The sequence below is a fragment of the Mobula birostris genome, chromosome 9, assembly GCF_030028105.1.
Source record: "Mobula birostris isolate sMobBir1 chromosome 9, sMobBir1.hap1, whole genome shotgun sequence".
Classification (NCBI taxonomy): domain Eukaryota; kingdom Metazoa; phylum Chordata; class Chondrichthyes; order Myliobatiformes; family Myliobatidae; genus Mobula; species Mobula birostris.
Genome location: NC_092378.1, coordinates 118,433,739 through 118,458,892, shown reverse-complemented (window position 1 = coordinate 118,458,892; position 25,154 = coordinate 118,433,739). Strand labels below are relative to the sequence as shown.

Here is a 25,154-nt window from a genome sequence, read left to right as displayed (position 1 = left end):
ATGTTGTATACCCCAGGGTTCTGAAAGAGGTGGCTGAAGAGATTGTGGAGGCATTAGTAATGGCCCGACAAGAATCACTAGATTCTAGAATGATTCTAGAAGACTGGAAAATTGCTTATGTCACTCCACTCTTCAAGAAGGGAGAGAGGTAGAAGAAAGGATACTATAGACAGTTAGTCTGACCTCAGTGGTTGGGAAGATGTTGGAATCAATTATTAAGGATGAAGTCTCAGGGTATTTGGAGGCACATGAGAAAATAGGCCATGGTCAGTATGGTTCCTCAAGGGAAAATCTTGCCTGACAAATCTGTTGGAATTCTTTGAAGAAATAACAAGCAGGATAGACAACAGAGAATTAGTTGATTTTGTGTACTTAGATTTTCAGAAGTTATCTGACAAAGTGCCACATGTGAGGCTGCTTAACAAACTACGAGCCCATGGTATTACAGAAAAGGTTCCAGTATGGATAAAGCAGTAGCTGATTGCCAGGAGGAAAACAGTGGGAATAAAGGGAACCTTTCCTGGCTGGCTGCCGGTGACTAGTGGTGCTCTACAGGGGTCTGTGTTGGGACCAATTACTTTTACATTACATGGCAAAAGTTTGCGGATGATATGAAGATAGGTGGAAGAGCAGGTGGTTTAGAGGAAGGAGAGGGGCTACAGAAACATTTAGAGAGACTAGTGGAGAGAAAATACAAAAAACTGAGGTGCAGAGAGACTTGGGAGTCCTTGTGCAAGATTCCCTAATGGTTAATTTGCAGGTTGAGTCTGTGGTGAGGAAGGAAAATGCAATAGCATTCATTTCAAGAGGACTAGAATATAAAAGCAAGGATGTAATGTTGAAGCCTTATAAAGCACTGGTGTATCGTGGAGTATCGTGGACTATCATGACCAGGTTTCGGGCCCTTATTTACAACAGGATGGGATGTGCTGAAACTGGAGAGTGCTCAAAGGAGATTCACGAAAATTATTCCACAATTGAATGGCTTTGCAAATGAAAAATGTTTGATGGCTCTGGGCCTATATTCACTAGAATTCAGAAGAATGAAGGGTTACCTCACTGAAACCTATTGAATGTTAAAAGGACTTGATAGAGTGGATGTGGAAAGGATGTTTCCTATGGTAGGAGAGTCCAGGACCAGAGGACAGAGCCTCAGAATGGAGGGGCATCCTTTTAGAATGGAGATGAGCAGGAATTTCTTTAGCCAGAGAGTGGTGAATCTGTGGAATTCTTTGCTACAGGCAGCTGTGGAGATGAAGTCTTTATGTATATTTAAGGCAGAGGTTGACCGATTTTTGATTGGTCAAGGCATGAAGAGATACAGAGAGAAGGCAGGAAATTGGGGCTGAGAGGAAAATTGGATCAATCATTATGAAATAGTGGGGCAGACTTGATGGGCCAAATGACCTAATTCTGCTCCTATATCTTATGGTCACATCTTCAAGGAGCAATGCCTCAGAAAGTCAGTATATGTCATTAAGGACCCCATCACACAGGACATGCCCCGTTCTGATTGCTACTATCAAGAAGGAGGTACAGAAGCCTGAAGACACACACTGAATGAGTCAGGAACAGCTTCTTCCCCTCTGCCATCCAATTGCTGAATGGACATTGAACCCAGGAACCTCACTACATTTTTGCACTATTTATTTAACTATTTTATATAAATTTACTGTGGTCACAGTATTTATTATTATGTGTTGCATTGCACTGTTGCTGCAAAAGCAGCAAATTCACGACATATGCCAGTGATATTAAACCTAATTCTGATTTGGAGTAAAGGTTAAATTAAATTGTGCAATTTAATACAGATAGTGTCCAAGTTAAGCCACTGAACTGCAAAAGTACAATGTTTTAACGCAAGGTTGTAGCTATTCTTATGAAGAGTGTCCATGTTCTACCGGTGTGTACCATAAGTGGAGTTTAACTGAAGTTATGTTATAATAGATATTCACCCAAATCACGTAAATAATAAATCAAGAAACGCCCAGTACAACTGAGATAAAATAAGAAAAATGAAATATGTGTATATGCTGTGGTATGGGATTGTATAAGCAAGAACATCATAAAGGTAGACCTCAAACACTAGAAGAACTGAGAAAGACCAATCAGAAATAGATGAACCGTTAGCTAACCACTTGTGAACCTCCTGTCCACAATGGTATAGTATTCTCAACAGATTACTACTTGAATACTTACAAAATAAGTTCTGATCTCAGTTTTAACACTAAAGTAACTCCGCCCAGAGTCGTGGTTTTACTCTGCAGTGAAACTTTACTAAGGTAGATTTATGACATGCTGGTGATGAGTATCAGCCTGGAAAAACAGGAGAAAGATATCTTTCACAGCCGCTGACAACATGGTTCTTGTCATACTCTTTGCAACACTTAAGGCTGTGGAACTTGATATCTCAGTAAAAATCTGCTTGGGGAAGTGAACTGCCCAACATGTATTATTCACCTCGGTACACAGAAGAGGTGAGAACCCTAAGCACCCTTAATGGATGGGGCTTCTAAATAAATGCCTACTACCCCTCTTTCCTCTAACCTGCAACTCTGTATTGTGAGCCTTCTTCACCTTCCAATTATCATATTGACAATCTTGAGGAACGACTACCAAAAACTTCACAGTCTGGCAAAACTGAGTTTTAGAATCTATAGAAAAGTACAGCACAGAAATAGGCCCTTCAGCCCATCTAGTCCATGACAAGCCAATTAAACTGCCTACTCCCATCGACTTGCACCAAGACCATGGCCCTTCCATTTCCCATACCATACATGTACCAATCCAAACTTCTCTTAAATGTTGAAATTGAGCTTGCATGTACTACTGGTGTTGGCAGCTTGTTCCACACACTCATGCCCTTTGAGGGAAAAAGTTTCCCCTCATGTTCCCTTTAAACTTTTCACCTTTCACCCTTAACCCATGAGCTCCCACCCAACCTTAATGGAAAATCTTACTTGCACTTACCCTAGCTATACCTCTCATAATTTTTTATAGAACATAGAAACCTACAGCACGTTACACCCACAATATTGTGCTGACCATTAACCTACTCTAGAGACCGCTTAGAATTTCCCTAGTGCATAACCCTCTATTTTTTCTAAACTCTGTGTACCTATCTAAGAGGGTCTTAAAAAACACTACTGTATCCGCTTCCACCACCGCTGCTGGCAGTGTATTCCATGCGCTCACCACTCTGTGTGAAAAACTCAGCCCTGACATCCCCTCTGTACCTATTTCCAAACATCTTAAAACTGTGCCCCCTCATGTTAGTAAAGCCTCTGGCTATCCACACTTCTATCAGGTCACCTCTCATCCTTCTTCTCTCCAAGGAGAAAAGGCCAAGTTCACTCAACCTATTCTCATAAGGTACGCCCTCCAATCCAGGCAACATCCTTGCAAATTTTGTATACCTCTATCAAATCTCCTCTCATTCTTCTACGTTCCAAGAAACAAAGTCCCGACCTATTCAATCTTTCCGTATAACTCAGGCCCTCCAGACACAGCAACATCCTTGTAACTTTTCTCTGTACTCTGTCAACCTTTATTTACAGTTTTCCTGTAGGTAGGTGAACAAAATTGAACAAATACTCCATAGTAGGCGTCACCAATATCCCATCTCCTGTAGTCAATATTTTGATTTATGAAGGGCAATATGCCAAAAGCTTTCTTTACAATCCTATCAACCTGTGATACACTTTCAATGAGTGATGGACCTGTATTCCCAGATCTCTTTGTTTTACCACACTCCTCAAGTGCTCTATCATTCACTGTCTAAGACCTATGTACCCTGATAGATGATATCAAAGTGCAATGCCTCGCACATGTCTGCATAATTTCCATCTGCCATTTTTCAGCCTATTTTTCCAGCTGGTCCAGGTCTTGCTGCAAGCCATGAATAGTCTTCCTCGTGGTCCCAAAGTTGGTGCCATCAAAATTGCTGATCCAGTTAGCCACATTATCATCCCAATCTTTGATACAGATGACCAACAGCCAATACCTGCGGCACTCCATTAGTCACAGGCCTCCAGTCAGAGGCAACCATCTACTGCTACTCTCTGACCTCGCCCACAAACCCAATGTCTGATTCCAATAATTTTCCCACAACTGACGTCAGGCTCACCGGCCTATAATTTCCAGGGATTATTTTTAGTGCTTTTCTTAAACAGCTATCCTCCAATCCCCCAGCACCTCACCTGTCACTAAAGACGATTTAAATATCTCTGCTTGAACCCCTGCAATTTCTGCACTTACCTGTTGAGGGAACACCTTGTCAGGCCCTGGGAATTTACCCACCCTAATTTGCCTTAAGACAGCAAACACCTTCTCCTCTGTAATCTGCGTGGAGTTCATGAAGTTAATGTCGTTTTGCCTTAATTCTATAGACACTGTGCCCATCTTCTGAGTAAATACAGATGCATCTTTTGGATAAAGCTTAGCAGTCAAACTATTTTGTGAATATACTTTCCTTGTCCAGATACTGTACAGTATTACTTTTCCACATCAAACTCTCCTTCCAATTAAATAGCAATAAATCTGCATGCTTCAGCTGATCATTTATCAATAATGCAGCTTTTAGGGCAGGGTTACGTCTGTTGCCAAACGCTAGATTCTCTGTGCAAATTAAATGATATTAATTGTGCAGTGTTTGACACTGTTGTCTAATGTGATACACTAATTAAAGCAGCCTAGTTAGTCATTATGAATGTCACATTGACATGCCTACTCTGAATACTTCCAATGGGTGCTAGTGTTGCGAGCAAAATTCTCTTTCCTGAAAGGGTTGTCATGAGATGTACTAAAACTGACCATATGTGCATTGTATGTAAAATTTCAGGCTAACAATAAGCTCTGCTGAGCAGAATTATGTAACTTATATTTTTACCATTTCATTGACAAGTGGTGCATTGTAACTTCAACTAACCTTGGTAATGTAGTACACACTTTGCTGGAATGAATGCATGATCATCTCTTCCAAAATAGTCATGACTTCTTCATTAACGGAAATTGTGGATGAGAGCAATGATTCTTTAGAACCTAAAATAAAATAAAAATTGGTTTTAAAATTTGGTAGCAACTAGAAAGCATGTATTCCAATAAGTTTGATACCTCTTCCATCCCATCTGCCCCTACATTTCCATTCTCCGACAGGGATAAAAATTATCTTTGTTGCTCATCTTAAATAATGAGACCTTTCATGTGTTTTTTTTCATTTTTAGGGATTTAGCTCACGTCTACTGCCCATTCCTACTTCACACGAGAAAATGGTGGTGAGTTGATAGTTTGAAACTGCGGGATTTCAGGTGAAGGTAATTCCGAACTAGAGGAGGAAAGCATCCCAGACAATTTCACAGCATTGAATAACATGCAGTGCCTATAAAAAGTATTTATCCCCCTTGGAAGTTTTCATGTTTTATTGTTTTACAACATTGTATCACAGCGGATTTAAAAATTTGGTTTTCTTTTTGGCACTGATTAACAGAAAACAAACTCATGTCAATGTGAAAACAGATCTCTGCAAAGTATCTAAATTAATTACAAATAAAAAACAAAATAATTGATTGCACAAGTATTCATCCCTTTTATATGACACACCAAATCATTATTGTTGGAACCAATTAACTTTAGAAGTCACATAATTAGTTAAATGGAGATCACCTCTGTGTATTCAATGTGCTTTATGTTTTAATTAATTGTAATAAAAAAACAACTGTATTTGGAAGGCCTATCTGCTGGTGAGTCAGTATTCTGACAAAAACTACACCATAAAAACAAAAGAATACTCAAGCAACTCTGCAAAAAGGTTATTGAAAAGCACAAGTCTGGAGATGGATGTAAAAGTTCCAAGTCTCTGAATATCCCTTGGAGTACAGTGAAGTCAATCATCAAGAAATGGAAAGAACATGGCAGAGCTGTAAATCTGCCTACATCCTCAAAAACTGAGTGACCGTGCAAGAAGGGTCCTTGTGAAGGAGGCCACCAAGAGCCCCATGACAGCTCTGGAGGAGTTACACGATTCAGTGGCTGAGATATGAGAGACTATGCATACAACTGCTTCACCAGGGAGAGTGGCAAAGAGAAAGCCACTGTTGAAATAAAATCACATGAAATCTCGGCTAGAGTTTGCTAGGAGGCATGTGGGAGACTTTCAAGTCAGCTGGAAGAAGGGTCTATGGTCTGATGAACCCAAAATTGAGATGTTTGGCCATCAGACTAAATTTCATGTTTGGCATAAGCCAAACACTGCATATCATCAAAAACACACCATCCTTACAATGAAGCATGGTAGTGGCTGCATCACGCTTCACTGTAGCAGGTCCTGGGAGGCTGGTGAAAGTAGAGGACAAAATGAATGCAGCAAAATACAGGGAAATCCTGGAGGAAAACCTGATGCAGTCTTAAAGAGAGCTACAATTTGGGAAAAGATTTGTTTTCCAGCAAGACAATGACCCCAAGCATAAAGCCAAAGCTACACAGGAATGGCTTTAAAACAACAAAGTAAATGTCCTGCAGTGGCCATCAGAGTCCAGACCTCAATCCAATTGAGAACTTGTGCCCTTAAAAAGGGCTGTTCACTCATAATCCCTGTGCAATCTGACAGAGCTTAAACAGTTTTGTAAAAAAGAATTGGGGGAAAAATTGCAGTGTCCAGATATGCAAAGCTGATAGAGACCTATCCACACAGACTCAAGGCTGTGATTGCTGACAAAGGTGAATCTACTAAGTACTGACTTGAAGGGAGTGAGTAATTATGTAATCAATGAGTTTGTGTTTATTAATTGTAATAAATTTAGATCAATTTGTAGACATTTGTTTTCATTTTGACTCGAGTCTTTTCTGTTGATCAGTGTCAAAAAAGCCAAATTAAATTCATTGTGATTCAATGTTGTAAAACAATAAAACACGAAAACTTCCAAGGAGGGGTGAATACTTTTTATAGGCACTGTATCTCCAGGTCAGAGGAACAGATAATGTTTCCATGCACCTGGAGCCCTGTTGGTACTTCAGTTCATTGATTTGGTAGGTATTGGAACTGCCTATGTGAGACATGGTAATACATTACATAGATAGTACACACCCTGCAGCCACTGTGGTGGAAATGTTGGTTGAGGTAGGGTTACTAATGAAACAGTTATTATGCCATAGCTTCTTGAGTGTTCTTGGAGGTGTACTCATCCAGGGAAGTGGAAAGTACAACTTGCAAGTGATTTTCCTTATCCAGATTCGATACTAGGTCAATGCCAGCTGGTCCATCCATCACAGAAGTAGATAGTTGCTTTTCTGACTGGAGGCTTGGGACTTGAGGCTGTGGAGTGCCGCAGGGATCAGTGCTGGGTCCGTTGTCATTTGTCATCTATATCAATAATCTGGATGATAATATGGTTAACTGGATCCGCAAATTTGTGGATGATACCAAGATAGGTGATATAGTGGACAGTGAGGAAGATCATCATGGCTTGCGGTGGGATCTGGATCAGCAGGAAAAATGGGATGGAAAATAGCAGATGGAATTTAATGTAGACAAGAGCGAGGTGTTGCACTTCAGTAGGACCAACCAGGGTAGGTCTTATACAGTGAAAGAGAGTTCTGAGTGTGGTAAAACAAAGGGATATTGGAATACAGGTACATAATTCATTCAAAGTGGTGTCACACATAGGGTCATAAAGAAAGCTTTTGGCCTTCATAAATCAAAATATTGACTACAGAAGATGGGATGTTATTTTGAAGCTGTATAAGACATTGTGGAGGCCTAACATGGAGTATTGCATTGGTGAGGCCTAACATGGAGTATTGCATACAGTTTTGGTCACCTTCTTACAGGAAAGATGTAACTAAGGTTGTACGAGTACAGAGAAAATTTACAAGCATGTTGCTGGATCTGGAGGACCTAAGTTATAAAGAAAGGTTGAATAGGTTGGGACTTTATTCCTTGGAATGTAGAAGATTGTGAGGGATTTGATTGAGGTATACAAAATTATAAGGGGTATGGATAGGGCAAATGCAAGCAGGCTTTTTTCCATTGAGGACTACAGCTATGGGTCAGGGTTAAGGGTGGAAGGTGAAAAGTTTAAGGGAATGAGGGGAAACTTCCTCACCACTGAGAGTATGGAATGAGCTGCCAGCGCAAGTGATGCATGCTAGCTCAATTTCAACATTTAAGATAAGAGGGGTATAGTAGGGGTATGGAAGGCTATGGTCAGATTATATGGTTCAATGTGGACTAGATGGGCAGAAGAGCCCGCTGTGGCATACTTTTGTATGACTCTATGACTCACTTTAATCAATAGAAATTATGCTGAACGTAAAACTGAGTTTACACGCTTATCTGCCACAGATTAAAATATTTGAAGTATCAAGGTCTAGCTAATGCCAAAATAAATCATTACACTTCCATCTGCCAATTTTTCAAATACAAACCCCTAGTTACTATTTTCTATTAAAAATATAAATGACTTTTTATCTGTACATCATTGTACATGTTAACTGTGCACCTTCCTCTGTCATCTCTATTCACTGATTTGCTTTGAAATCTCTCTTACTCTTCGTGCTCTGACTAGAAAGCTGTATTTTGTTTCTTTGTTCATTATATTTTCTCAATGAAATTAAGATTGGTTAAATTAAGTAGATCAGTAAGGCATGCTGAATCCATTTAGATGTGTAGCCTATACATCAAATTCATTTTGCTTACTCATTAGCTACCAATCCCTTTTATTAGCCATTTTGCTTAATATAGCTTTCATATTTATATTCTCTCTAATGAACTGGTTTTCAATGAGCCAAATCTGGTTGGTTGGCAGTTCTAAAGACAAATGTTGTATTTCAGGCACTGGCATAGCTTACAGAGGTGTTGGCTCATAATGCAAGTAACCCAAGGTCATTCCTGATCTCCAGTACTGTGTGTGAAGTTTGCATGTTTTTCTGTGACCGCAGGGTTTCCTCCAGTTGTTGCAATTTCTTTCTCATCCCAAAGATGAGCATTTTGGCAGGTTCACTGGGAACTCCAAATTGTTCCTAGTGTGTAGTTGAATGGAGACAGTTTATCCACTGATGTCTGCTATAAGCCTACTGACTCTCACAGCTATCTGGACTATTCCTTTTCTCACCCTGTCTCTTGCAAAAACGCCATCCCCTTCTCGCAATTCCTCCGTCTCCGCCGCATCTGCTCTCAGGATGAGGCTTTTCATTCTAGGACGAGGGAGATGACTTCTTTTTTCAAAGAAAGGGGCTTCCCTTCCTCCACTATCAACTCTGCTCTTAAACGCATCTCCCCATTTCACGTACATCTGCTCTCACTCCATCCTCCCGCCACCCCACTAGGAATAGGGTTCCCCTGGTCCTCATCTACCACCCCACCAGCCTCCGGGTCCAACATATTATTCTCCGTAACTTCCGCCACCTCCAACGGGATCCCACCACTAAGCACATCTTTCCCTCCCCCCCTCTCTCTGCATTCCACAGGGATCGCTCCCTACGCGACTCCCTTGTCCATTCGTCCCCCCCCCATCCCTCCCCACTGATCTCCCTCCTGGCATTTATCCGTGTAAGCGGAACAAGTGCTACACATGCCCTTACACTTCCTCCCTTACCACCATTCAGGGCCCCAAACAGTCCTTCCAGGTGAGGCAACACTTCACCTGTGAGTCGGCTGGGGTGATATACTGCGTCCGGTGCTCCCGATGTGGCCTTTTATATATTGGCGAGACCCGACGCAGACTGGGAGACCGCTTTGCTGAACACCTACGCTCTGTCCGCCAGAGAAAGCAGGATCTCCCAGTGGCCACACATTTTAATTCCACACCCCATTCCCATTCTGACATGTCTATCCACGGCCTCCTCTACTGTAAAGATGAAGCCACACTCAGGTTGGAGGAACAACACCTTATATTCCTTCTGGGTAGCCACCAACCTGATGGCATGAACATCGACTTCTCTAACTTCCGCTAATGCCCCACCTCCCCCTCGTACCCCATCTGTTACTTATTTTTATACACACATTCTTTCTCTTACTCTCCTTTTTCTCCCTCTGTCACTCTGAATATACCCCTTGCCCATCCTCTGGGTCCCCCCCCCTTGTCTTTCTTCCCGGACCTCCTGTCCCATGATCCTCTCGTATCCCTTTTGCCTATCACCTGTACAGCTCTTGGCTCCATCCCTCCCCCTCCTGTCTTCTCCTATCATTTTGGATCTCCCCCTCCCCCTCCAACTTTCAAATCTCTTACTCACTCTTCCTTCAGTTAGTCCTGACGAAGGGTCTCGGCCTGAAACGTCGACTGTACCTCTTCCTAGAGATGCTGCCTGGCCTGCTGCGTTCACCAGCAACTTTGATGTGTGTTGCTTGATATTCCAATCATGCTGGGTTTAGTTATGAGTTAGGTTTAGAAAGCTAATATTCCTCCTGTGTACCAGAATGTAAACCCAGGGGGAAAAAAGCTTTTCTGCAGCATTTTTAATGACCTCAGGATTTTATAGCCAATGCAGCACACTTATTGTTACACTTAATGGAGCATATAGCAAATAAATTGTATATAACAAGTTCCTACATGATATGGTAAATAATAGCTGGTTATGTCTTAGCTAGACTCAATTCTCCACAAAATATTTATTTTTGTCAATGAAAGATAGCAGCTCCAAATCTAGGTTTTTGTTCTCAACATTTGGTTGGGTCATGAATCCATATCTTCCACAAATCAGAAGCAAGAGTACTATCATGTTATTCATTAACAGCACTCCTATATCTGACTTACAGTTTTATGCTTACTACCCACTCCGGTTATTTTCCCCTCCCGCCCTCCCCAACACACATACACTGATCTCAGACCCACATAAGAAACATTGCCTGTATCACAACATAACAAGTTAGGATGCTCATATCCAGTTTCCTGCATAATATTTGTACCTCATTATTTTAATGCTGGAACTATGAGATAACTACAGTACCTGCAAAAGTTAGCTAACATTTTCCAATTAAGAAAAATGGAGCTCCTCCAATTGTTTTATTGAATGGTAAATACCATCTGTCAGGATTTTTACCAACGACTCGTGTCAAATGGAGGTCTATGTTATTGCCTAAGTGTTGCATTGAAATATGAATATATGCTCAAAGCAATTACAATTATGGCTGCTGTATAAAGGGTTTGACTAATAATGCTGGTAACTTCTCAAAATGATAAAAATTGAACACGTACCAGGAAATCTGAGTTATGGCTGAATAAGTAAAAATGCATCAAGTTATCATCTTGAAAGTGTATTATTATGTTCACTTGCCTCTAGCATCAACTTGTGAAACCTACTGTTAGGCTGAAAATGACTACACAAGTATTCAAGACGTTAATTATAAATGACACAATTATCAGAATATTCATGAATATTACTCTTTCCCTAAAAGAAAATGGGAAAAATACCTTCCTCTTTACCTATTTTTCTTACTTCCATAAAGCCTTACTTGTAAATATTGGTATATTTCTGCATTGTGAAGATCTGTAATTTTTAGAGGGAATATTTAGAAGTAGAAGTTATTAATATAAAAGATCAGCTATGATCTTATTAAATGGTAAAGTAAGCATGAGGGGCTGGAACTCCTGCTTATTATCTTGAGTTCTTACGAACTGAAAGATGCCCTCTTTTGTTTCAAAGTGATCAGATTTAATCTTTAAATTAGAACTTAAAGGAATGAAAGCAAATAAATCAAAAACACTTCAATAACAACTGTGGATATTATATCTACACCCTGAAGTGCCATGTACCTGTTAAATAGTAAGATAATATCTGTTGCCAAAGTATCTCAGAGATATGAGAAAATAAAAAAGGTAAAGAATTACAATTAATTAATATAATATTTCAGTTGAGCCAGAAATACTTCTATGCTCCAAATATAGATATACTCAGTTGGTTCAATAGATAACACATTTTCTCCTAGACTGAAAGCAGTCAGATTTTAATTTCACTTCAGAAAATCAGATCACAATCCAGAGAACCGACGCTCAGTTGTTCCTAAGTCTAGATCAAATGGTTGTGGTCCAAATCCTACTTTAAAGATGAGAAGAAAAAAAAATCAAGATTAATACTCGAATGAAGGATAGAGTCTGTACTGTTAGCGGTGCTATCTTTCATAGTCATACTTTATTGATCCCGGGGGAAATTGGTTTTCGTTACAGTTGCACCATAAATAATAAGTAGTAATAAAACCATAAATAGTTAAATAGTAATATGTAAATTATGCCAATAAATTATGAAATAAGTCCAGGACCAGCCTATTGGCTCAGGGTGTCTGACCCTCCAAGGGAGGAGTTGTAAAGTTTGATGGCCACAGGCAGGAATAATGATTAAGGAATAATTAAGAATGGGCATTGAGTTGAGATACTCTGCCCTCACAAGAGTATATAAAAACAGATGTTACACTATTTCAAAGTAGAGTATGGATAATTCCCAATCTTGCAGCCAATACTTATCCCTCAATCAGTATTGCAAAATCATATTATCTGGCTCTTGCCACAGTGCTCTTCACTCCTTTAAGGGGATTGGTGTGTGTAAATTTGTGGCAGTGTTTCCGACATTATTAAAATGATTACATTTCAAAAGTACTTCATGAAACTTCAAGGTCATAAAAGTACAATAACAATGTGGGAATGCTGCATTCTTGTGGGGTCATGTTAAACATGATTTTTGGTCTGGGTCCTGCACCTACCTGACATTCTATCTTGCAAGATTCTCTGGATCGGTGGAAAAACATTCAACTATATACACTCCTATGCTCGACCTACATTTTTCAAACCCCAACTTGTGATCTTCACCTCATAAATGATGATTCCATCTATTCCCCCAATGTAATAGCATATTACCGAAACTCACTTAAATGCTTTACTTCCCAGCCCAAATAAAGACTCTGGTCTCATCTTCAGACCTTATCTCCCCATAATCCCCTTACACTACCCAATTTATTTTGTGCCTCCAATAAAGAACGTATCAAGTGAAGTTCATACATGGATTCAAAGTGTAATACAGCACACATACAGGTACTTTGGTTCAACTCATCCATGCTAATCAAGACACCTGTGTAAGCTAATCTTCTTTGTCCCTAAAGCTTTCCTGTTCACGTCCCTGTGCAAATGTGGTTTAAAATGTGGCAATGCTGGCCGCCTCTACCACTTCCTCTATCAGTTTGTTCCATCATTCTCTGTGTAAAATGCTTGCCCCTTAGACTCCCTTTAACTTTTCTCCTTCTCACTTTAAACTTGTATCTTTTGATTTTAGAATACCCTAACAGGAAAAAGAATCAGAATCAAAATTAGGTTTATTATCTATGTGATGTGAAATTTGTTAACTTAGCAGCAGCAGTTCAATGCAATACATAACATAGAAGAAAAAAACAAAATAAAAATAATAATACATAAATTACAGTATACGTATATTGAATAGATTAAAAATTTTGCAAAAAACAGGAATACTGTATATTTAAAAAAAAAATTGAGGTAGTGTCCAAGGATTCAATGTCCATTTAGGAATCAGATGGCAGAGGGGAAGAAGCTGTTCCTGAATCAGTGAGTGTGTGCCTTCAGGCTTCTATACCTCCTTCCTGATGGTAACAGTGAGAAAAGGCCTTGCCATGGGTGCTGCCTTTCTGAGACACCGCTCCCTGAAGATGTCCTGGGTATTTTGTAGGCTAGTACTCAAGATGGAGCTGACTAGATTTACAACCCTCTGCAGCTTTTTTCAGTCCTGTGCAGTAGACCGTTTCCCCCCCCCCAACCCACCCCCAATACCAGACAGTGATGCAGCCTGTCAGAATGCTCTCCACGGTACATCTATAGAAGTTTTTGAGTGTGTTTGTTGTGTCATGTGTGACGCCAAGCAGAGTTACCAGACGGATAATGCTAATGAGAGAGATAATGGAAGACAATGGAGAATCATTCAAAATGCTAATGAGAGAGAAGGGAGAGATTAACGAGAAAGAAACACAATTCAGATATTGACAGACCGGTTGCTTTGAACCTGAACTGTTTGAAGTTTGATGGACAGGCGATACCCCAGCGGGGGGATAAAAAGAGCAGGTTGCTAAGGCACAAAACACACCACGAGACCCTGGAAAGTTGGTGGGAGTTTGGAGGACCCGTTCGTGGGAACCGACCAGAGGCTCACAGGGTGTAAAGGTACGATTGGTGGGAACCTGGGGTGTGTATCCGCCCTTGCCTGAGTGCCGGGTTCACCGCAGAAGAACAATCGTATCTGGAACGGAGGGGTCACAGTCGGTGACCACAGCAGGATTAGAAGACATCAAAAGATCTTCCCGAAACCAACTGCGAAGACATCAAAAGGTCTGCCTGAAACCAAATTGCACCTCTCTCTCTCTCTCTCTAACGGCACGACAACAGCGATTACTGCGAACTGCACTAAACTGAACTGAACTCTGCTTCACTTAAGACTGATCATTTTACCCCTAGACTGCGATAGAGCTTGGTTGATTCCTATTACCCTAGTTCTGTGCATATGTGTGTATTATCATTGCTAACCTGTTACATTTATATCCTTACGATTAGTGTACTGTATTACTTATGTCTTTAATAAAACTTTATTAGTTCCTAGTAATCCAGACTCCAATGAGCGTTCCATTTCTGCTGGTTTGGCAACCCAGTTACGGGGTATGTAACATAAGTGGGGATCTCGTCCGGGATTTTGAACGCCAAAATTGGGACTGGGTAAATTGACTGGGTTAAAATTCCCAAAAGAAAGGGCAAACAGCAGAAATGGAGATTGAGGAATTTCTAAAGGTGCCAACTTTGGAGGCATTAGAGGATGCCAGGAAATCAGAATTGGCGACTGTTGCAAAACGGTTGAATCTTTTTAAGGGGAAGCCGACAATGAGGAGGGCGGAGATGCACAGAGCTATCATTGAGCATTATTATCTAAAGGTGTGTTTCCCCATGGGGAGCTGGAGGTGGTGCCCATGAGCAAACCTGGTGGAGAAGCAGTGCAGCTGCAGATGGAAAAATTGAGACTCGAGCACGAGTTCCGAATAAAGCAGTTAGAATGGGAAGAGAGAGTACAGCAGTTGGAACGAGAAGAGAGAGACAAGCGGTTAGAACGGGAAGAGAGAGAGAAGCAGAAGGAAAGGGAGTTTGAGCTGGAGAAGTTAAGGATGACGCTAGAGAGGGGCCAAATGCCGAACCAAGGTGGAGGGTTCAGGGCGACCCAGGAGATTGGGTTGGTTCTCCCATTTGAGGAGGCCGATATTGATCGGTTCCTTCTACATTTTGAAAAAGCCGTTGCAATTCAGGACTAGCCGAGGGATAAGTGGGCTGTTTTGCTTCAGAGCGTACTTAAGGGGAAGGCTCAACAAGCTTACTCAGCGTTGTCAGCAGAAGGTGCCTAGAGGTATGATGTGGTGAAAGAGGCTATAGTCAGGATTTATGAGTTGGTCCCGGAGGCATACCGGCAAAGGTTCCGGAATGTGAGGAAGCGGTGGGGCCGCACGTATTTAGAGTTTGCCCGTGAGATGCAGATGTATTGTGAGCGTTGGTGCGCCTCGAAAGGGGTCACTGGGGATTATGACAGACTGCTACAGCTCATCCTGATTGAGCAATTTAAAGGTTGTGTCCCTGAAGGTATGAGGCCCTATCTAGATGAGAAAGAGGCAGACACCTTAGCCGCAACTTTTAAGTTAGTGGATGAGTACACACTTTGCGTTAACACACAAAGCAAAGTTTACCCCGAGTAAAAGCTACCAGAAGGGTAGTCAAGAGGGCGGAGAGAGTCCACCAGAAAAGTCAGAAAGTAAGCCGGGGACTAGTGAGAAGGATAAGGAAGACGGGAAGCAGTTTGGTAGGAAGTCTCCTGGGGTCGTATGCTATAATTGTGGGAAGGCCGGTCACATTGCATCCAGGTGTTTTGCCCCAAAGAAGGAGACGGGGTAAGGAAAAACGACAACTTCGACTGGCTGTATTGAGCTGGCAAACAAACTGCTAGGGGAGAAGAGGTCTGATAGAGTTCAGGCAGGGCGCGAGAAGTTTATTTTGGCCGGATTGGTGTCGGTGAGGGAGGGGTCAAACCCAGTTCCAGTACGGATCTGGAGAGACACTGGGGCTTGTCAGTCATTGATCTTAAGAAGGGTGTTATACTTTAGTTCAGAGACCGAGACTGGGGAGGTCAGTGTGATAAAAGGCATTGGGAAAGGGACTGAAGCAGTACCTTTGCACCAGATATACCTAAAAAGCAACTTGGTCTCCGGACCGGTCATGATAGGGGTGAGGCCCGACTTACCGACGGAAGACGTGGAGGTCTTACTCGGTAATGACCTTGCAGGTGGAGATGTGTACCCAGCAGTAAAGCTGATAAGCAAGCCTGCCAGGACTGAGGACCCGCCCATGGGCTCACAGGTTTATTCCATTTGCGCAGTGACTTGGCGCATGTCCAGAAAGGCTGCCGAAGCGAATGTAGATTTAGCTGAGCCATTTTTGTCAGCCTTGTACCAGGAGGGGTTAGAAAGTGAGAAGAAGGAGCATAGTAGAGCAGAAGGAAGTGAGGGAGTTGAGGCAGATTTATCATTAGCGAGGAAGGAATTTACACAGGCACAGGAACGAGACGAGGAGCTGATGGTTTTGACAGAGACAGCTCTCTCCGAAGCAGAAATAAAAAGGGAACCAGTGGGCTATTATGTGAAGGAGGGAGTACTGATGAGGAAGTGGAGACCAAGTACCGTGCCCACAGATGAGGAGTGGGGGGTGGTACACCAGGTGGTAGTGCGGAAAATTTATAGGGACGAAATTTTTAACCTGGCCCACAAGATACCCCTCGGTAGACATTTTGGGGTGAGGAAAACAGTCGATAGAATTATGAAAGAGTTTTACTGGCTGAACATGAGGAAGGATATTATTGAATATTGTAGATAGTGTCATTCCTGTCAGGTGGTAGGAAAGCCGAACCAGGTCCTGCCTAAAGCGCCCCTTCGACCGATACCCGCTTTCGGGGAACCCTTTTCCTGAATAATTGTGGATTTTGTCGGTCCCCTGCCCAGAACTGCGAGTGGGCGAGAGTATGTGATGACTATGATGTGCGCCGCCACCAGGTTTCCGGAGGCGGTGCCCCTGGCAAGCGTCAAGGCTCCCGCAGTGGTAAAGGCGCTTGTGAAATTTTTCACTACAGTGGGGCTGCCCAGGGAAATCCAGTCAGATCAGGGGAGTGTCTTCACACCTCACACATTCCGACAGATGTTGGATGAGATGGGAGCAAAGCAGATTTTGGCCTCCGCGTACCACCCAGAGTCCCAAGGGGCGTTGGAAAGATTCCATGCAACATTAAAGACCATGATTAAAATTTATTGTCAAGAAAATGCCAGGGACTGGGATGATGCCTTGCCTCTTCTGTTATTTGCCATAAGGGACACGGTTCAGGAGTCATTGGGGTTCAGCCCATTCGAGCTCGTCTTCGGTCATCGGCCCAGAGGACCCCTGACCTTACTGAAAGAGCAATGGTCCAGTCCGGCAGTACAAGTCAATGTGATTGATTATGTTTCAAAATTTCATGAGGGGCTTAAAAGGATCTGTGACCTTGCCAAAGAAAACCTATGACACTCCCAAACTAAAATGAAACAGTAGTATGATAGACATGCCCACGAACAAGTGTTTCAAGTGGGCGATCGGGTCTTAGTTCTGTTTCCAGTGGTAACCAACCCCCTCCAGGCGAGATTCCACAGTCCGTACAAAGTGATTAAAAAGATAGACTCTTTGAATTATGTTATCGAAACACCGGACAGGCATAAATCAACCCAATTAGTACACATTAATATGTTAAAAGCTTACCACGATCAGAAAGCAGATCTAGTTGGTGTTATCACGAAAATTAATGAGGCTGGGGTGCCAAATGATAAGGAGAAAACCCATCTTGAAAAGATAAATATGGTGCCGACCAGATTGCAGAACTCTATTGTTTTGGCCAACTTTGCTGATAAGGTCTCTCACTTAACCCCCGAACAGAGCGAACTGCTGATAAAGCTAATTAACCGGCATGCCGATGTGTGTCCGGATGTCCAGAGGCGATGCAAGGGGACGGTACATGATGTTGTTGTCACCTCAGACCAGTCTATTAAGCAACCCCCTATAGGATGAACTTGGAGAAGGGCAAGCTAGTGGAGAAAGAAATTGAACACATGCTAGCCACAGGTATTATTAGTCCATCCAAATCGGAATGGGCGTCTCCCTGTGTGGTTGTCCCGAAAGTCGATGGGAGCATACGATTCTGTACAGATTACAGAAAGGTGAACGCCATCACAAAAACTGGTGCTTACCCCATCCCAAGGGTAGACGATTGCATCGATAAAGTGGGGAGAGCTAAGTACATCACAAAGATCGATTTGCTGAAAGGGTACTGGTGTGTTCCTTTAATCGACCGGGCTAGAAAAATCTCAGCATTTGACACTCCATCCGGGTTATACGAGTATAATGTTCTATCTTTTGGCATGAAGAACGCCCCAGGGACCTTCCAAAGGATGATTAATTCAGTGATAAAAGGGTTAAAGAATGCAGAAGCATATATTGACGATTTAGTGGTCTGGAGTGACACGTGGGAGGAGCACATTGTGGCAGTAGAGGAACTGTTTAAACGGCTTTCTGAAGCCAACCTGACAGTGAACCTCGCAAAAAGTGAGTTCGGCCACGCTAAGGTCACTTATCTGGGATATGTGGTAGGACAGGGGCCGCTGGCACCGATGCAGGCTAAGGTGCAGGCTGTCTCTGAAGTTCCCATCCCGATGGACAAGAGAGCCCTGAGAAGGATCTTGGGGATGTTGGGGTACTATCGGAAGTTTTGCAAAAACATTGTTTTTGGTCACAATGAAGGATAAAAACAAACGCTTAGTAAGTTGGAGCCTGGTCTTATAGGCATTTGATATTAAGATAAAACATATAAAAGGAACGGACAGTGTGATTGCTGACTGTCTGGTCAAGATGTTAAAACTTAAGGTTCTCTGTATTAGCCGAATAGCTGATGACTACCTGTATATTAGTGTGTATCTAATAATGTGCATTCATGCCCATAATTTTTACGCTGGTAAAAATCCTTTTAAGGGTGGGAGTGTCATGTGTGACGCCTAGCAGAGCTACCGGACGGATGATGCTAATGAGAGAGATAAGAAAGACAATGGAGAAACATTCAAAATGCTAATACGAGAGAAGAAAGGAATTAACCGGAAAAAAACACAATTCAGATATTGACAAGACCAGTTGCTTTGAACCTGAACTGTTTGAAGTTTGATGGACAGGTGATACCCCAGCAGGGGGATAAAAGGAGCAGGTTTGCTAAGGCACGAGACATGCCACGAGACCCTGGAAAGAGCAGTGTGCCCCCACAGGTTGGTGGGAGCTTGGAGGGCCGGTTCGCAGGAACCGACCAGAGGCTCACAGGGTGTAAAGGTACAATCGGTGGGAACCTGGGGTGTGTATCCGCCCTTGCCTGGGTGCCGGGTTTACCACGGAAGAACGTTCGTATCCGGAACGGAGGGTCACAGTCGGTGACCACAGCGGGATTAGAAGACATCAAAAGGTCTGCCCGAAACCAACTGTGAAGACATCAAAAGGTCTGCCTGAAACCAAATTGCATCTTTCTCTCTCTCGCTCTCTCCAATGGTACGACAACAGCGATTACTGCGAACTGCACTAAACTGAACTCTGCTTCACTTAAGACCGATCATTTTACCCCTAGACTGCGATAGAGCTTGGTTGATTCCTATTACCCTAGTTCTGTGTATATGTGTGTATTATCATTGCTAACCTGTTACATTTATATCCTTACGATTAGTGTACTGTATTACTTATTTCTTTAATAAATTTTATTAGTTCCTAGTAATCCAGGCTCCAACGAGCGTTTCATTTCTGCTGGTTTGGCAACCCAGTTACGGGGTACGTAACAGTTGACACGCCAAATCTCTTCAAACTCCTGATGAAGTATAGCCTCTGTCTTTATAACTGCATTGATATGTTGGGACCAGGTTAGATCCTCAGAGATTTTGATACCCAGGAACTGGAAAATGCTCACTCTCTCCACTTCTGATCCTTCTATGAGGATTGGTATCTGTTCCTTCGTCTCACCCTTCCTGAAATCCACAATCAGCTCTTTTGTTTTACTGACGTTGAGTACCAGGTTGTTGCACCACTCCACTAGTTGGCATATCTCACTCCTGTGTGCCCTCCCGTCACCACCTGAGATTCTACCAACAATGATTGTATCATCAGAAAATTTATATACGGTATTTGAGCTATGTCTAGCCACACCAATAGCCAAAAGGCCCCTCTGTTTTACAGCACACCCCAGGGCCCAGCCATTGACTGTGTATGCCTAGCCCTAACTTCCCAAAATGCATCACATGGAATTAAATTCCACCCACCATTCCTTTGCCCACTTTCTCAGTTGATCAATATTCTACAATAACCTTACATAACCTTCTTCACAGTTCACTATATCACCAATATTACTGTCACCTGTAAACTTATTAATCACATTTAACTGGTGGTGGGTGGTATAGCAACTGCCCTTGAAAGCCCTTCTCAAATTCATCAAATATTAAGCATACTGATTAACAGGATTGTTAAGAGGAAGATACAAACCTGGAAATTGATTTTATTCATTTAAAAAATAATACAGTTTTATTCAACTAGGAATGTAGAGTTGATGGAGTTTGGTTTCTTTTCATCTATTTGTGTGCTGCCTTGTGAAAATATGTATAATTCATATTTATGTTTTCTTGTGATGCTGCTACAAATAAGATTTTCATTGTACCTGTGCAGATATGTACTTGTGCATGTGACAATAAACTCAACTTGTGGAATATCAAAAGGGTTAAAAGAATCTGCTGCAAAGAGCCAACCTGGTAATTCCTGTGAATCTCTTATGTATCACTTCACCTTTCTTCTGTTCTATTTCCAATGCAGCAACTCTCATTGTAGATATTTTTATAAAACTTTGGATACAAAGACCTTTTACAGAGCATACCCTGAGCTTTACAAGAAACAAAAATATTTTTCCAGTAAAATAATCACATAGGAAAAAAAGTGTTTCTTGGTTTTTTTTGTAGTTTATCTTGGCAAATGAACTGTTTCTAGAAATAACAGGCTAGAAACTTCAGATGGGAAACTAAACTGGTTACCCTTTTCAGATAAAACCTTTAGTAAACCAGAATGTCTAAAATTAAGCGTGCATCAATCAATAGATATAGAAAACAGATTAAATTGATAATCTGAATTGCAGCTGTGTGAAGAAAGTAAACATCTTCTGCTGTTTAGTTGAGTGAGATTCTGCTTGAATGAGAACAGATTAGCAGTTCATAGCAGTATTTTAAAATGATGTTGGCCTCTAGTTCTGATTCTCCAAATCGGGGTGGAAAAATACTTAATTCATTCATCTTATCTATGCCCTTTATAATTTTATGCACCTCTCTAAGATCACCTCTCAGTCTCCTATGCTCTTAAGGAATAAAGTCCTAACTTGTCCAGCTACTCCCTATAACTTCGTTCTTCAAGTCAGAAACATCCTTGTAAATCTTTTCTACACTCTTTCCAGTTTAATAATATATTATCAAGGGCCATATGAAGTTCATATGAAGTCTAGTATCCTGCCATCAACAGCTTTCGAAGTTCAAAGATACGGCGTGGAATTAGCCCTGCGCTGCCCAGCAATCCCCGACTTTTACCCTAGCCTAATCACAGGACAATTTACAATGACCTATTAACTGGTACGTCTTTGGACTGTGGGAAGAAACCGGAGCACTAAGAGAAAATCCACGCATTCCATGGGTGGACGTATAAACTCCTTACAGAAGACACGGTGATTGACCTCCAAACTTTGACGCCCCAAGCTGTAACAGCATTGCACTAACCGCTACACTACTGTGCAGCCCAATCTTTATATCATTCTATCAGGTCATCTCTCACCTTACACTTCAGAGAACAATTCAAATTTGTCTAATCTCTCCTTTTAGCTAATAATTTCCAATACAGGAAACATCCTGGTGAACCTCTTCTGCATCCTCTTCAATGCCTCCACATCATTCCTATGATGTAGCAATCAGACATGCACACAATACTCCAAATGCAGCCCAACCATTGTTGTATACAGCTGCAATATGACTTCCATACTTTTATACCCAATGTTCTAACACATACCTTATCCTTTCTTGACCACTACCCTATCCACTTGTGTTACTACTTTCAGGAGGTTATGGACTTGTAACCTGAAATCCTTCTGTACCTCAATAATCTGAAGAGTCCTGCCATTTATTGTACGCTTTCCTCTTGCTTTTGACGTCCCAACATTCATGACTCCAGACTTGTCTGGATTAAGCCCTAACAGCCATTTCTCTGCCCAAATTTCCAAGCACTCTATGTTCTGCAATATCCTTGACAACCTTCCTTAATATCCACAAATTTTGGTCATCTGCTCGCTTACTAATCAGACCACCTAGATTTTCATCCAAAGCATTTAACATACGGTATATTATAAAAAGCAAAGTCACGAAGCTCTTTTGAGAGGAACACTCTATTGTGACCAAGCAACTGTGTATCCAATTTACCAACCTTCCCTGGATCCTATGTGACTTATTCTTCTGGACCAGTCTACTATGAAGGAAGATTGCTAATTGAAACTTCTGAAAATAAAGGTATAACTATATTTTTAAAACTATTATTTTAGTTATTTACAATAATGGGTCTAATTTGTGTTGGTCCCTTGTTTATTCCTTGTTACTCTAAATGTTCCCTTAGAAGCACTTATTCCATTCCCTTTAGAAAGGTATTGCTGAATCTGCTCCAAACATCCAAGGTAAACGGTATAGAGCTTAGAGTGATATACTATGCAAACAGGATTATTGACCCACCTAGTCCACACTAACCATCAAATATACATTTATATTCGTCCTGCGCAAAACCTGCTTTTTTTCTCTCCACCTTATCACTCTCCCTAGAAATTATCACTCACCTACATAATAAAGCCAATTTACAGCAAACTGTCAACCTAACAACCTGCATGTCTTTGTTATATGAGAAAGAAGAGTGCCCAGAGGAAATTTATGTAGTCACAGGAAGAACTTACAAAGTCAGCAGAGGCTAGAATTCACCTGGTTTGCTGGAGATAAGACAACAGCTGCACTAGCTGTGTCATTGTGCCACACTAGAAGTCATGGCAGATTTCTCTCAAACAGCACTCAACAATAACCAGGGAAAATTAACAATAAAGCTTTAAATTTAGTTGAAACTTAGTCCTGCCGAAGGGTCTCAGCTTGAAACATTGACTGTACTGTTTTCCATAGATGCTGACTGGCCTGCTGAGTTCCTCTAGCATTTTGTGTGTGATAAACTTGGTGGTTCGTTTGAGATATAATTATTTCTTTTGCATTCATTTGCTGCTGTTCAGTGTTGCTTAATAGTGTGATCGTCAGTAGCAGAAATGTACACACGGCAAATTCTTGCTAATCCATTATATTTAAAAGAGCTTTGTTTAAAACCTGTCACAAATAATTTCATCACTTAAATATGTGCCACATGTTCATAAGCTTAAGTCTTAGCTAGAAATGTCTTGCTAAGATTATCCAGTGCTAGCCTAAATTACCTGCGGGTGGTAGGATTTGCTGAATCAAATGTGGGAGAGCTTTCAAGATTAGTTGGTCGATATTTATTGACTGTCCTGCACCATGCTCGGTTATGTTTTTAACAAAGCTTTTGGCACCTTTCTTAATGTCTTCATTTTGTGTTCAGTATCTGTTGTCTCTGACTACGACTTGGAATATTTTACTACATTAAACCTTATAATTAGACTAATTCCATAAGAGATTACACCCATAAAATGTATAGAGACTGGATGAATCTGAAGGTCTTTTCCTGTTATTATTCTTATGTTCTTAAGACTTCATTTTAAAAAAAAAGGTCTGTCATTAAGTATTGAACAGTCACTCCACAAATCACTGTTTCCAATTGCTGGAAAAACTATCAGGTTTCAGTCAGTGTTCTACCCAGTAGTTATCTTTGTGCAAAAGTATAGAAAAACTAAAACTTCTTAAGTTTAGGAAACACACACACAAAGCCAGTTGGAAATAGACATAGATAGGCAGAATCTTGTCTTCTGGTTTTACCTTTTGTTTGTCCATTTAAAATTAAACATGCATTAAGACCAATGCTGTCAGCCAACAGCTCAAAAATGTTCATCCTTTAAACAGATTTTTCTAAATTTAGAGGTACAGCACAGTAATGGGCCCTTCCAGTGCAACAAGCCCACGCTGCCCAACTGCACCATGTGACCAATTGACCTACTAACCCGTATGTGATGGGAATGTGGGAGGAAACTGGAGCACCCAGAAGAACGTGCAAACTCCTTACAGACAGCAACAGAAATTGAATTTGGATGACTGGTGCTATAATAGCATTATGCTTATCATTATGCTACCATGCTACCCAATAGTAAACCAATGTAGTTTATACTATGCCAATGAAAATCTGATGCAATTTATTCTCACAAGACAAAGTTCACCATTTATTAACACATTATTTGATTGTAACATACTGCAATCCTCCTTCTGCTCCAGCATTTACTCTTACAAATTATTAACCAATTAACAACATAACAGACTGGATATTGCTGACTTGCACAATGTATAAATACTCATTTCAGAATTAGAAAATAGTCCATCCTTAGCTTTCCTAATCATCTTCAAACCACTAACAATAGGTTAACTTCTCAGTGCCTGTTATGCACAGACAAGTACCTTGCGCTTTCAGGTCCTCAATGCTCTGAATGTATTTTGGAACTCTCTGCTGGATGAAGTACAGTAGCTCAATGGAGTTGGACATCCAGAAAAAAATATGTTGCAGGTCTGGAACTAGGTCTGTAATACTGATTAGAGGTTGAGATATCGGATCCTGCCTGGAGTTGAATAGAAAGAGAAACATTGGGACAAAATTCATTAATACATTATTTTATTCCCAACATAGAAAAGACAGTGAAATCCTGCAAGTAATATTGAAGAGAAAATATGTAGTGTCTTTTCGTCAGAACTACGCACATTCTTTCAAGAGAATTGGAGAGGCAAGAGTCAACTTGATATACTTCCAGGATCTACTGTGAGTTGGTCATGTTGACTCTCCATTCTGTAGCCAGAGCCCAAATTTATCTTCCCTTTT

The 25,154-nt window shown here is 41.3% G+C and overlaps 1 protein-coding gene across 1 annotated transcript in view; it reads right to left on the bottom strand.

The window, feature by feature from the left end:
• The window catches only part of radil (Ras association and DIL domains), an 88,781-nt gene that overhangs the window by 32,041 nt on the left and 31,586 nt on the right, over positions 1-25,154 (bottom strand). Inside the window, exons 5-6 of the mRNA XM_072268694.1 lie at positions 24,740-24,897; positions 4,928-5,040 (exon numbers count right to left, since the gene is read on the bottom strand). Of these exons, the coding sequence (XP_072124795.1) occupies positions 4,928-5,040; positions 24,740-24,897 (271 nt within the window). The remainder of the gene's footprint in view (positions 1-4,927; positions 5,041-24,739; positions 24,898-25,154) is intronic.